The 13,743-nt window shown below is 42.8% G+C and overlaps 2 protein-coding genes across 4 annotated transcripts in view; one reads left to right on the plus strand and one right to left on the minus strand.

Moving 5' to 3' along the window:
* Positions 1-5,187, plus strand: part of LOC139418848 (pericentriolar material 1 protein-like) — a 35,527-nt gene extending 30,340 nt beyond the window's left edge. For 2 of the 3 annotated variants that reach the window (XM_071168596.1, XM_071168597.1), the window contains exons 32-40: positions 1,649-1,879; positions 2,021-2,077; positions 2,485-2,587; positions 2,866-3,011; positions 3,091-3,151; positions 3,449-3,651; positions 3,829-3,921; positions 4,046-4,169; positions 4,397-5,187. In XM_071168596.1, the coding sequence (XP_071024697.1) occupies positions 1,649-1,879; positions 2,021-2,077; positions 2,485-2,587; positions 2,866-3,011; positions 3,091-3,151; positions 3,449-3,651; positions 3,829-3,921; positions 4,046-4,169; positions 4,397-4,422 (1,044 nt within the window). In that variant the 3' untranslated portion in view covers positions 4,423-5,187. Of the gene's footprint in view, positions 1-1,648; positions 1,880-2,020; positions 2,078-2,484; positions 2,588-2,865; positions 3,152-3,448; positions 3,652-3,828; positions 3,922-4,045; positions 4,170-4,396 lie in introns of those variants that run through there. The other variant, XR_011635362.1, reaches the window with a different exon arrangement.
* A 259-nt stretch (positions 5,188-5,446) lies between these two features.
* LOC139418849 (acid ceramidase-like) lies at positions 5,447-13,348 on the minus strand. Its single transcript, XM_071168598.1, has 14 exons — positions 13,072-13,348; positions 12,896-12,942; positions 12,453-12,543; positions 12,270-12,356; positions 12,066-12,144; positions 11,868-11,942; positions 11,684-11,729; positions 11,326-11,470; positions 11,088-11,142; positions 10,910-10,991; positions 9,281-9,412; positions 6,433-6,556; positions 6,269-6,325; positions 5,447-6,132 (listed from the first exon to the last, which is right to left on the minus strand). The coding sequence occupies exons 1-14, from the start codon at positions 13,135-13,137 to the stop codon at positions 6,043-6,045; spliced, it is 1,176 nt and encodes a 391-aa protein (XP_071024699.1). The 5' UTR covers positions 13,138-13,348; the 3' UTR covers positions 5,447-6,042.
* Positions 13,349-13,743: the final 395 nt, after the last annotated feature.

Genomic DNA, 13,743 nt, shown 5'->3' on the forward strand with positions numbered 1-13,743 from the left:
CAATTTACAAGACGCCCCCCAATAAAGGAGTGGTTCTGCAGGTGGTGACCGACCACTTCTCAGTTCCTATGTTCCTATGCTTCAGGCTGATGTTTTGGTCACTTTTGAATGCTGGCGGTGCTTTCACTCTAGTGGTAGCATGAGACTGAGTCTACAACCCACACAAGTGGCTCAGGTAGTGCAGCTCATCCAGGATGGGACATCAATGCGAGCTGTGGCAAGAAGGTTTGCTGTGTCTGTCAGCGTAGTGTCCAGAGCATGGAGGCGCTACCAGGAGACAGGCCAGTACATCAGGAGACGTGTAGGAGGGCAACAACCCAGCAGCAGGACCGCTACTTCCGCCTTTGTGCAAGGAAGAGCACTGGCAGAGCCCTGCAAAATGACCTCCAGCAGGCCACAAATGTGCATATCTGCTCAAACGGTCAGAAACAGACTCCATGAGGGTGGTATGAGGGCCCGACATCCACAGGTGGGGGTTGTGCTTACAGCCCAACACCGTGCAGGACGTTTGGCATTTGCCAGAGAACACCAAGATTGGCAAATTCGCCACTGGCGCCCTGTGCTCTTCACAGATGAAAGCAGGTTCACACTGAGCACGTGACAGAGTCTGGAGACGCCGTGGAGAACGTTCTGCTGCCTGCAACATCCTCCAGCATGACCGGTGTGGCGGTAGGTCAGTCATGGTGTGAGGTGGCAATTCTTTGGGGGGCCGCACAGCCCTCCATGTGCTCGCCAGAGGTAGCCTGACTGCCATTAGGTACCGAGATGAGATCCTCAGACCCCTTGTGAGACCATATGCTGGTGCGGTTGGCCGTGGGTTCCTCCTAATGCAAGACAATGCTAGAGCTCATGTGGCTGCAGTGTGTCAGCAGTTCCTGCAAGAGGAAGGCATTGATGCTATGGACTGGCCCGCCCGTTCCCCAGACCTGAATCCAATTGAGCACATCTGGGACATCATGTCTTGCTCCATCCACCAACGCCACGTTGCACCACAGACTTTCCAGGAGTTGGCGGATGCTTTAGTCCAGGTCTGGTATGAGATCTCTCAGGAGACCATCCGCCACCTCATCAGGAGCATGCCCAGGCGTTGTAGGGAGGTCATACAGGCACGTGGAGGCCACACACACACTACTGAGCCTCATTTTGACTTGTTTTAAGGACATTACATCAAAGTTGGATCAGCCTGTAGTGTGGTTTTCCACTTTAATTTTGAGTGTGACTCCAAATCCAGACCTCCATGGGTTGATACATTTTTATTTCCATTGATAATTTGTGTGATAATTCAACTATGTAAAGAAAAGTATTTAATAATTCATTCACTCAGATCTAGATGTGTTATTTTAGTGTTCCCTTTATTTTTTTGAGCAGTGTATATTATCCAGAAATATTGGTTCAGCCATTTTAAAATTAGTATCAGCAAAGATTTGTATAACTAAACCAAGATAGGCTGTTGTCTGTCGTTTCCAATGGGAACAAATGAGCCATAGTGGTCTGAGCATGCAAGGCTGGGGGCAGAGCCAAGCCACACAGTTGTATCGGTGTGCAGCGTTCTTAGATTTTCTCAACACCTATACTGTCTATTATCTAGTGCTGATTTAGCTTAACGTTATTGTCAAAATTGAGCCGGAAGTTTCTCCCTCCCCCTCAGGACTCTCTGAGTAAGTTTGTAGGACGTACTCTAAAGGACTGTGGCGAGGACCTGCTGGTGGAGATCTCTGAAATCCTGTTTAACGAGCTGGCCTTCTTCAGACTCATGCAGGACCTGGACAGCAACAGCAGTAGTACTGCTACTATAGCTAACTCCCAAGCCAGACACAAGAACCACTGGAGACAATCCCCTAATAATAACCAAGTCAAGCGTGAACACAGGAATAATGAGGTAGGTGGGGGGGATAGGGGTGAGTGTGTTTTCATATTGGATTTGTGTGTGTGTGTGTGTGTGTGTGTGTGTGTGTGTGTGAATCGATCTAACTAAATAAGGGAATCAATTTCAAGACTGAACATTTCCATCTACTTTCAGGAGAACAAGTCGCCGGCGGTCGAGAAGTCCTTTTCCCCAGTGTATCTTGAAGACAAAGTGAGGAAATCAACATTCAACATCTGATTTTCTAGTGTGGTTTCAAGCCAGATCTCTCTTTTTAGACTACACATCGTGTAGCACAGGGGTGTCAAACTCATCAAATGTTATATTTCTTTGTCGTCAAACTTAGCAAAAAAATATATGTTTTTGGCATTTTCGACCCTCCCTAAATGTGTAGCTTTAATTTCAGTGATTATTAGCTGGACACTGTATGAATGTAGGTCCATTATAATTTTACAGTTTGAATTTGGTTTAGTCATTTGAAAGTATATTTTGTTTGTTTTCTACCCCCAAAAATGTTTAATAAAAAAAAGGTAATTTGACACCCCTAGTGTAGTCTAAAGGTTGGGGTTAAGGATAGTGTAAATGTCTTAAATAACTTTACATCTCACTCTGTGTGACAGGATGAAGACGAGACAGAGCAGAAAGAGACCAAGAGGAAGGACAACAGGAGCAGCGAGACCTCTGAGATGGAGGACGATGGAGAGAGTCTGCCTCTCTCTATTAGTGAGTGAACACTACAATACGAGAAGCCACAATTAGCCTAAACGCTTCTCTGCAAAGTGAGTTAGTTCAACCACACCGTAACTACTAGAGGAAGCTTGTGATCGACTGTTCTGCAGGTTCACAATGGAGGATTTGTTGTGAATCTTTCTGGTCAAATCGTTACAACTCCCGCCAATCTATTTCCAACCAAGTAAACCCCTACTAGGATTTATGACGAGTGCCACACCCTAGACTAGTCATGTCCCAGTGCTTAACCCTTCATGGTTGTTCTTTGCCAGGTCTGTCCAAGGCGGAGACCCAGGCCCTGACAAACTACGGCAGTGGGGAGGATGAGAACGAGGTGGAGGAGATGGAGGAGTTTGAAGCTGAGCCCCAGGACGTACAGACCTCCCTGCAAGCTAGCAATGACGGAGTCGAGCAACGGGTTAGGACACGTGCCCACACACACTCAGTACACACACTTCCACTAGACTCTCTAGTTACCATCTTCTCCTGTATTTCAGGGAGCAGCAAATGGAAACCGAGAGACAAAGTCAGACCAAGAAAGCTCTGAGAGTAACGATGGTAAGAACGCTCACTGTTGTTTTCTGTCTCTTTAGTTTTTAGTCAACCACAATACTACCTGTTTTTCTTATCTAACTTTTGCTGTGTACATAGTCCACATTTTGATAAATGGCTGTCGGATGTTTTCATTATAGCAATGTTTGGTCTGATGGATGCCTGTGTTTTCAGCCCCTCTGATTCTCAATTAACCCCATTCCCCCCCTCCCCTATCCTTTGTCTCTCCCTTCCTCCTTTTTCCCTCACCTTCTCCTCTCCATCCTAAACTTTCCTGCTTGCTTATCCTCCCGCCCCGCCCAGTCAAGAGCAGTAAGTCCGAGTCCATTGAGGTGGTGGACTCCCCAGAGGAAGAGGGGGAGGGTGTGGAGCACAGGAGGCCAGAGGGGGAGAGCCAGGGAGGTGTGGCCTCAGCCACCACCAACTACCAGGAGGGCTCCCACTCCCAGGGCTCAAACAGCAGCAGCAGCCCTGACACAGAGTCACCTGTCATGGTCAACATAGATGTAAGACCACTACACAGGCCTATGGTCCTTTTTTTAAACTACAAAAATCTATTTAAAAAGTTGATTGATTTTATTTATATATATATATTTTTTTAAATGTGTATTCCAATGTCTTTATTACATTTCCAATTCTTTATCATTTATATACTTTCTAATGCTTTCATTTAATTCATGCAGGAGGTGGGATCAGGAAACACAAGCCAGAAGTCCGACGAGGAAGACTTTGTCAAAGTGGAGGACTTACCCATGCAGCTCAGTGTCATATGTGAGGTGGGACAAGACAGAATGACTCCATTTCCCCTGTTATCAATACGTCCACTTCCCTTTTTGCTCTTCTTACAAACTCTGATCATTGGTCTTGTGAAATCGAATAATCTGTGTGTGTGATGAACAGGAGGCGCTCCAGAAGAGGATAGTCGAGGAACAGCAGAATAATAATCTGTCTGCTGAGATCCTCAATGGGAACACTGACACACTGGCTGGACTAGTGGGCAATGGACACACACTCAAAGAACCAGGTAGGTACAGACCGTGCCTAGTGAAACGATTCACTGTCTGGCAGAGTTTTATGAAACCGGTAGAGTGCAACTTCTTAACAGAATGTCCAGGTAAATAAATGTATGTTGCAGAACTGATATTATTCTGTCATGTAAATGTTGGCTATATACTATTGTATCCATCTCCTGTGTTTGCGATATCTCCAGGAACAATGATTCTACTTTTTTTCTCTTCATCCCTCTTACAGAAACCATAGGTGCACAAAGTGCATGAAAATAATCTTGTACGAATATTGTCGATTGACCACTACAGAATCATCCTAAAGATGTTCAGACTCCTATTTGTACTTAATGATTGATTTATTGGATGGCGAGACAATGTCATGACTTGCTAGTGACTGAGTGTCACTCGAAACGGTTAGAACAACTAAAACTGTAATGTAACCAACACTGTTTTTGTTTATTTCTACTCCCGAGGCTGTATCTATGAAGCACATCAGAGTAGGAGTGCTGAAGATCTAAGATCAGTTTGGTCTTTTAGATAATACATATTGAGTGTATGGACAAGTTGGACCTGAGACGGTTGATACATACTGCCCCTGATTCCTGAATGTGTTCTATGATTTGTTGCTAATTTGGGGTTTTAGGGCGGGGTTTCTCTCTTGATCAATGCTGCTGTTACAAGCCTCGTTTGAATCCTCTAAGTCTAGTAAACTTGTTAAATCACCTTAGTTCTGTTTTTTACAGATATGGAATCTGTTTGTCATTTTGAATTGTTTTATTTGTTCTGTCTTCTTGGCCTCGTTTAATTGTCTTGCTAGCTCCCATGCTTTTTTTAAGCATCTGACCCTTTGAACTCAAACTACATTCAGCCTGCTGGTGAGGCGTTTCATCCTCTTTGGCTGTAACGACCACATTGTCTCCTCATTTCATGGGGCTGTCGGTCATCTTTACATGTTACCTTTTTTGTTGACATTTTGTTTCTTGGGGCAGTTTCCCACTGTATGTAGTTAAGAATAAAATGATTGAACTTTGCAAAGCGGTGGCTTGTCTTTGGGTTTAACTAGTGTAGTTTACTTGAATGCAAATAATGTGAACTTCTTTCATGAGGCCTGTTTATTCCTGGGCACTTTCTCAATTGGGTGAAAATCATCCTCTCTGATTTGTATAGAATTGGTTAATGAGGTGTTTCCTTGTTATCCCTTCCGCAGTAGAAAGGCTAATACATGTTAATTTGGAACAAAGCAGTGAGGTGCCATTTGGCCTATATAGAAATGAAAGCACAACTGCAAATAAAATCATGTTAGGCATTTAGTGTACTTTGTATAATCTCAAACAAATACATCCAGTATCTAGACTATTCTTGGAAAATGTGGGGTGACAAGTGTTAGGCTTTCAAGGCAATTGTAATTTGTGCGCATAGGAGTCATGAGTGCAGCAGTGCATTTTTTTTCAAACATGGGATCACTCTTTTCAGAATAACCAAGGGTATGTGTCATCTTGTAACTTTACAGGCATGATTTGGAAATGTTACGTGCATATTCAATCACAGGTGTTTTGGGTTGCTTGTATGACAAAGCTATTATAATCTTCAATGTCATCTTTCAAAATACATTGCCCAACTTCTTGTTGCAAGTTCAAAATGGATGTCAGTCAAAACCCATACAGAGCTGTGATGTTACTGTACATCCACTATGTTCCAATTTAGGTTCTTATTAGTGCCCACGGGTTAAGAAAATGAGATTGAGGCAATATTTGGATCAGAGCAGTTAGTGCAAAGACTTGTACATATTTCAACATGATTATCCAGTTTCTGAATCAGTTAAGCCCATCTCCCCACCACTGTTCTGTGCAATAGATCATTTAGAAACCGATCTGAGGTCTGTTGGAGGCTTCACCAGGGCATGCAGGGGTTGGGGCAGTCACGGATGTAGGATTCCAGTTTGCCCTCGTTCACATCCATCAACGTGGTGTATGTGGTCAACTGCAATGACAAGAAGTCAATGTCACTCAGCTGGTCTTGTTGAAAAATACTGACAGGATTTATGCATTAGATTTATTTCATTTGATGAATTGTTCAATTGCGAAAATGGTTGATACTACAGTAAATAAGGACTCACCTTGTTCAAGACTGGTTTTGTCGACAGCACGTCATACACAGTCTTCAGTGAGATGTTCTGAGGAGAAAGGGAAATAATCTTAGCACGGAGTAAATTTGTACAGGAAATATAATGTAAGGAGCAGAGTTGACCCTTTTTGGTCAGCCATGGAATGGTTAACTCACTGCCTGCATGGTCTGGTTCATACACTTCATGGCTGGAGTCCTTCGGTTGTCCAAGAACAGAGGCTCCTTCCAGTGATCGTAGTTGGTTTCCAGAACGTACCAGCGGCCCAGCTTCAGCTCAATCCTTCACAACAGGAGTATAATGTTTCCTGATTAAATCAAGAATATCTAGGCATACCAGTGCTAGAGGCGTCACTACCTATCCGGGTTCGATCCCGGGCTGTGTTGCAGCTGACCGGGAAACCCATGAGGCGGCCCATAATTAGCCCAGCGTCATCCGGATTAAGGGAGGGTTTGACTGGCTGGGATGTCCTTGTCCCATTGCACTCTAGCGACTCCTTGTGGCGGCTGAGCGCATGCACACTGACTTTGGTCGCCAGCTGTATGGTATTTCGTCCGATACATTGGTGCGGCTGGCTTCCGGGTTAAGTGAGAAGTGTGTCGGAGGGGTACGCGCGGCTCTTGACCTTCGCCGAATCCGTATGGGAGAAGGCTAACTACCACTTGGATATCACAAAATTGGGGAGAATGTAAAACCAAGAATATCAGCTAGACCAGGGGTGTCAAACTCAAATACCCAGTGGGCCAAAATGTAAAACCTGAACAAAGTCACGGGCCAACATTGAACAAATTAACCTTTTAATATGGACCCAAACAAGTTTTGCTTTAACATTGAATATGGAACAAGCATCGCTTATTACCATACAATATATAATTTAATAGTGGAGACATGCAAAATCACATCAATGGCATTCATTTATTAAATAAATAAAATTTAAATAAAAATTGTATGCCTCTTTTCTATTTGCAGCCTTCTGATTTAAATACCAAAATAAACTTTTTCCACTGGCTAATAATTTTACAAATAAAATGATAAATCAATCAACCATTCAAGCCCATGCCTTAGCAAGAAAAAGTGCATAAAGAAAACGTTAATTATTGCACACTGGTCTAATCTGATGTGCCCAAGCCAGATACCTGGCATCTCTTCTTGGATGCTAGTTTATCAATGTCTGGGCTCAAGCTCTGAGCTGAAGAAATCCTCAGTATCGAGTGAAGATGTTCATCAGTCAGACGTCTCCTGTGAGTTGTTTTGGTCATCTTCATCGAGGAGAAAAGTTGCTCGCATAGATAAGTGCTGCCGAACATGGAGAGCATCTGAGCAGCTTGGGTGCGGAGCTGAGGCATTGTGTCAGGGATGAACCGTGGAAACTGTGCGGCGCCCACAGCATCATACTTTGACTTCAGCGTGTCGTTGAACTGGAGTTCAATCAGCTCCATTTGGATGTTGGTTGGTGCATTTTCCACATCAACTGCGAAGGGATTACTAAGCAGTTCAAACTTGCATTTCTGGGCATCGAAGTCGGCAAATCGCCGGCTAAACTCAGCGGCGAGAACACAGAGTTTTTCAGCAAACTGTGCGCATGGGAACACGGCGGTAGAGATCTGCGCTTTTATGGATTGGCAGCAGGGAAAATGGCAAGGGTTTCCTTGCAGCATCTGATTCTCCCACAGGCACAGTTTAGTTTTGAAGGCCCTCACTGCAGCGTACATGTCTGTGATGATGCGCCCCCGCCCCTGAAGCTGCAGGTTCAGCGCATCGAGATGGCTCGAGATGTCACAGAGAAAGGCCAGCTCACACAGGAACTTTTGCTCCCGGAGCTCTGCTGTATCCTTCCCTTTGGTTTCCAGGAATTGACATATTTCCTCACGCAGCTCGAAACATCTGTTCAGTACTTTTCCTCTGCTTAGCCATCTCACCTCTGTGTGATACGGCACGTCTGCGTATTCCGAACCACACTCCTCCAGAAAAGATTTAAACTGTCGGTGATTTAGACCTTTGGCTCTTATAAAGTTAACTACCTGTGTTACTGTGGTCATAACATGTTCCATCTTTAGGGCTTTGGCACACAGTGCTTCCTGATGTATGATGCAGTGGTAAACAGTTAGCTCACCTGCACAGTTCTCTTCCCGCATCTTCTCCCGAACCATGCCCACCAGTCCACTCTTTTTACCGCACATCGCTGTGCGATGTGATGTGGCTTTTTTAAACATATTCTGTTGTGAAAAGAATTTTCATCTCCTCTACTTTCTGGCTCCTTTGAGTCATGTCCAGGTCCTTGTATTTGTCATGGTGTTTCGTTTCATAGTGTCGTCTAATGTTGTACTCCTTACTTACAGCCACGTTGACTCCACAAACAAGACAAACAGGTTTGTCTTTTACATATGTAAACAGATATTCTGCCTCCCACTTGTCCATAAAGCTCCTGTTTTCTGCCTTTCTTTTCGCCATTTTTGGGAAGGGTTAGCTCGCTGACAGTTGTAGCGTCTATGTTGCTATGACTACTGTCCTGATTGGCGCGCAAAAACAGCAGAGCATTATGGGATTCGTAGTATTAGTGGTGAATGCGCTGTATAATACCGGCGGGCCAGCTCTAGTAGTAATTTGGTATTGTCTCGCGGGCCAAATATAATTACCCCACGGGCCAGAGTTTGACACCCATGAGCTAGACATTTCAGATTCCCCTTTTGTAGTGTTGATCACATCCCTGAATGTTTTACAAACCAAGTGTTTTAACAATATGACTATTGTGATGCAATGTGATCTTGGGCATCATCTACATTCATAAGTTGAAATTTGTACTCTAGAATTTCCAAACGCATAAATGTGGGATTTCGTTCCACCCCAGCAACTTTTCAAATCAGACATGCTAGTGCTGGGCTGGAACAGAAGCCTGCCCATCCAGTATTTCTCCATGACACAAGTTAAGAGACCCCTGCTGTACTAGAAATGTGTTATTGATGTTGATAGTTGAAATTGGATACTAATGTGTTTTTAACCACTCACTCCCAGATGTCGAGGCTGAGGACTCTGGAGCGGGTGATGACACAGCCCTGGCCCGTCTGGTTCCCTCCCAGGATGAAGTAGGCCGGGGCCAGCAGCTTGGTCTGGGCCAGAAGGTTCTTTGCCTCCTCGTAGCTGGACACACACAGGGTTAAAGAGACGGTGTGTTTTTGTGAGACCAAAGAAATGTCAGTTTCAAAATGCTGGTCTTGAATGTGCTCAGATTTTCCTCCATAATAGAGCCCAAATCTCAGATTCCACTTCGCTAAGTATTGTCATCATATTAATTTATGGCTGGGGGCAGTATTGAGTAGCTTGGATGAATAAGGTGCCCAGAGTAAACTGTCTGCTACTCAGGCCCAGTTGCTAATATATGCATATTATTTGTAGAGAAAACACTGAAGTTTCTAAAACTGTTTGAATGATGTCTGTGTATAACATAACTCATATGGCAGGCATAAACCTGAGAAAAAATCCAACCAGAAAGTGGGAAATCTGAGGTTTGTGGTTTTTCTACTCTTTGCCTATTGAAGAATAGTCTATGGGGTCGAATTGCACTTATTAAGGCTTCCACTAGATGTCAGTCTTTAGAACCTTGTTTGATGCTTCTACTGTGAAGGAGGGATTGAGTCAGGTTTGGCAGAGTGGCATGAGCGTTAGCTTGAGTTCCATTTCTGAAGGCAAAGGAATTGTCCGGTTGGAACATTATTGAAGATTTATGATAACATCGATTCGACTTGTTTCTACGAACTGTAATAACTTTTTTGACTGTGTCTGAACTAAGCGATCGTGCATTGAGCATTTGGATTACTGGGCTAAACGCGTGTACAAAAAGGAGGTATTTGGACATAATCGAACAAATCAAACATTTATTTTGGAACTGATTCCATTCTGATGAAGATCAAAGGCATGTGAATATTTATAATGCTATTTCTGACTTCTTGACTCCAACATGGCGGATATCTGTACGGCTTGATTTGTTGACTGAGCGCTGTACTCAGATTATTGCATGGTTTGCTTTTTCCGAAATCTGACACAGCGGTTGCATTAAGGAGAAGTATATCTAATTCTGTGCATCTTATATTAAAGTTGAGTATTTCTGTAAATTGATGTGGCTCTCTGCAAAATCACCAGATGTTTTGGAACTACTGAAAATAACGTACCAATGTTAACTCAGATTTTTGTATATAGATATGAACTTTATCAAACAAAACATACATGTATTGTGTAACATGAAGTCCTATGAGTGTCATCTGATGAAGATCAAAGGTTAGTGATTAATTTCTCTCTTTCTGCTTTTTGTGACACCTCTCTTTGGCTGGAAAAAACACAGCCATTTTCTGTGACTAGGTGCTGACCTAACAATCGTTTGGTGTCCTTTCGCTGTAAAGCCTGACACTGGTGGGATTAACAAGTTTTTCTTTAAAAATGGTTTAAAATACTTCTGTTTGAGCAATTTTAATTGAGATTTCTTTTTTGAATTTGGCGCCCTGCACTTTCACTGGCTATTGTCATATCGATCCCGTTAGCGGGATCTAAGCCATAAGAAGTTTCAAAGCAAGAATATGTATTATCTTCAATAACAAAAAAAGAACATAGTAATTTGATACTTCCATGAAAGTAGAACGATACCTGGTAGCATTCTCTAAGACGGAACGAGTGAGGAAACTCATCCACATCCCATCTCTATGCCCCAGGATCCACTCCACGATCCCTGAGAGAGGACAGACACACTTAACATTCCCCGCTCCGCATTCATCACAGGTCTATAATGTACTGATTGAGAGACCGAGCGTCTTGGGTAGCTCACCGATGTATCCGCCATCAAGGCTGAAGCGCTCATTCATGGTCAGAGTGAAAGCATGCTTCAAAGAAAATGAGAAATGTTAAATTACTGTTTCACAACTACCATGATATTAAAACAGATGTAAGAAAGCAATTTTGTTATCATTGGTTAAGAAGAGCACTTCAGCGTCACGTTCAAAAGATAATGTTGATTTCTTCCATTTGTGCCTGTTGAATGCAGCCCGGAGCAGACTGGAACTCACCGGCTTGATGCCAGTCAACATGCCCACGTAGCCGGCAAAGTTAGTGGACTTGAAGACCGTCTTGTTGCCTCTCTGGAAGTCGATGTTGACCACCAGAGGCTTGAGTTTCTCTGTTATTAACCAGGACCTGTTTTTCATGTCCCACCTGGTAGAGAAAGAAACAAGAGCATTACTTTCCAGAAAATAAAAAGGTGTAGCAACTGGAAAAAGGTGAAAAATATGATTGGTTAAAGAGGTATCATTCACCCAAATTACAAATGCACACATGATCTAAAATCAGTGACTGACTAGCAATTTGGGTTTGTAATAGCTCCTATCAACACAATGCGTGGTAGGACCCAACATGTGACATTCTTACCCCATGAATAGTCCAAAGTCCATATTCCGCCCATGGATAAGGTTACCTATGACAATGCAAGGAGAAACCAAAATGATGTGTGTACATGAGAACTTCAAGCGTCACATCCTACCACGATGACATGTACTTGCTGCATGACTAAAGTATTGATTGAAATGTGTCATAACAAACATGAGCTACTTGCCATTTGAGTCCTCTGCCACTAGAGAAGTGCACACCGTAAAGACCTCATAGAAGATGTTGAAGAGGACAACCTCGCCTGGAGTGAAACATGTATAATAAAATCAGAATAGAGGCCGATGAGACAGAAACTAGAGACTGAATGATAGTGATGTTGTGGCCATGGGTTGGAATAAGGCAATTGTGGGTTAATGTATATTACCAAGGGGAACACCGGAGGCGGTCGCAATTCCTTTTATTTCCTCGTTGAATGGGTAGGGAAGGGTATTCACTATCAAAGGCTGCAGACCACAAAACCATGAATCATGGATCAGAAACAGTTACATGATTAAATCAAACAATAATTGAAATTATTTCATGTGACGAGGTGTAATCGTTTTCCAGTGAAATGACCAAACGCTCTCACCAAGTCCTTGTCGACCAAATCTATCAGTTTCCCACTAGGAACCAAAGCATTTGCCAAATCCCTGATAGCTTGGATCAAGGTGACCAACTGAAGAAAACCAGACAAATAGTGAATAAGAAAACAGTAATGTAAATACATTTATGTAATTTAAATGGATACAAACAAGACATGTAATACTCTCACCTCAGCTTTTTTGTCAGTCATGATTAGCTTCCATCTTTCACTGGGGGGCAAATCCAGGTCTATTGTGTACCAGGTGACAGACCCTTTGAATCTGATCAAAATCGTGACATGATAAATGTTAGATTGATGCATAATGACATTGAGGTCACTTTACTATACCCTGAAAAGTGGTATTGCACAATATTGTCATGTGAGGTTCATTTTATGAGAATACAGTAGTCACTACAGTAGTCAATGTTGCCCTATGGACAGAGGCAGGTAGCTAATGACAATACGCACCTGTTATACAAACACTTCCTGTTAACCTTCCATAATGTATGCCGCCTCATGCGTGAACTTGTGCCAGGTGTTACACAATGTATGCAAGTTGTTTAGATGTTATGGACATTTGACAGCACCTTGGACAACCAGCTAACATACTCTAACTAATGGCAAATACTTACGTTGGACCTTTGGGAGGGTACATGCCCGTCTGACATTCTTCGGTATACTGTTAAGAGGGCGAAAGAAAGAAAAGCTTTGTTCATGTGCAGACACACTTTCTAGCTAGCACTCAGGCTAACTAATATTTGGCTGACAGTTTACGATTACAGAATAGTCATTATTTGGATGCACTTACCGGTGGTATAAACTGTGTCGATACTCCAGATAACGACACCAAGAGAATACAACAAAACCTATCCATATTGTGCCCCGTTTGTGTGCGTGAAGCTTCTCCCGACTTTTAGTCCGCTTCAAAATACGGAAGTGCATGCTTTCCTCGTGATTTGAGAGGAGCGTACCATTACGCTATAGGCGGGCGGCTACAACAGATTTTACACATGGCATTTTCTCTGATTCAGATACATTATTTGTTTTCTTTATCTCGCGTATTAAAAATATAAGTGGTTAAGTGTATAAATAGGCTCCTACTGATGTGAAATTATATAAATATTTCCTCCCACCCCTGATACTGGTACATTCCTGATTGTTTCACTTCAGTATAACAATGACATGACTGGCAATTTAAGATCAATGGAGTGGGATAATTGTAGTTAAAGTTCGTCACAGGTTACTCATAAAACAACTTTAGGGGTTGTGACAAATTACTTTTAAGCTAATTCGCTTGTCAACAAAAGCTGTTCAAAATAGGTTGAAAAGTATGAGGCAAAACTGAGGCGTTTTGTCATATTCACACCTTGAAGCTGTAGAGATAAGTGGGGTACATGAGCTACATTTCTTTTTTCGGAAACCTGAACACAATTAATAATTTGACCAAATATTTAGAAAGAGGTAATAATTTCATGAAGTA

Source organism: Oncorhynchus clarkii, chromosome 10 (assembly GCF_045791955.1).
Source record: "Oncorhynchus clarkii lewisi isolate Uvic-CL-2024 chromosome 10, UVic_Ocla_1.0, whole genome shotgun sequence".
NCBI lineage: Eukaryota > Metazoa > Chordata > Actinopteri > Salmoniformes > Salmonidae > Oncorhynchus > Oncorhynchus clarkii.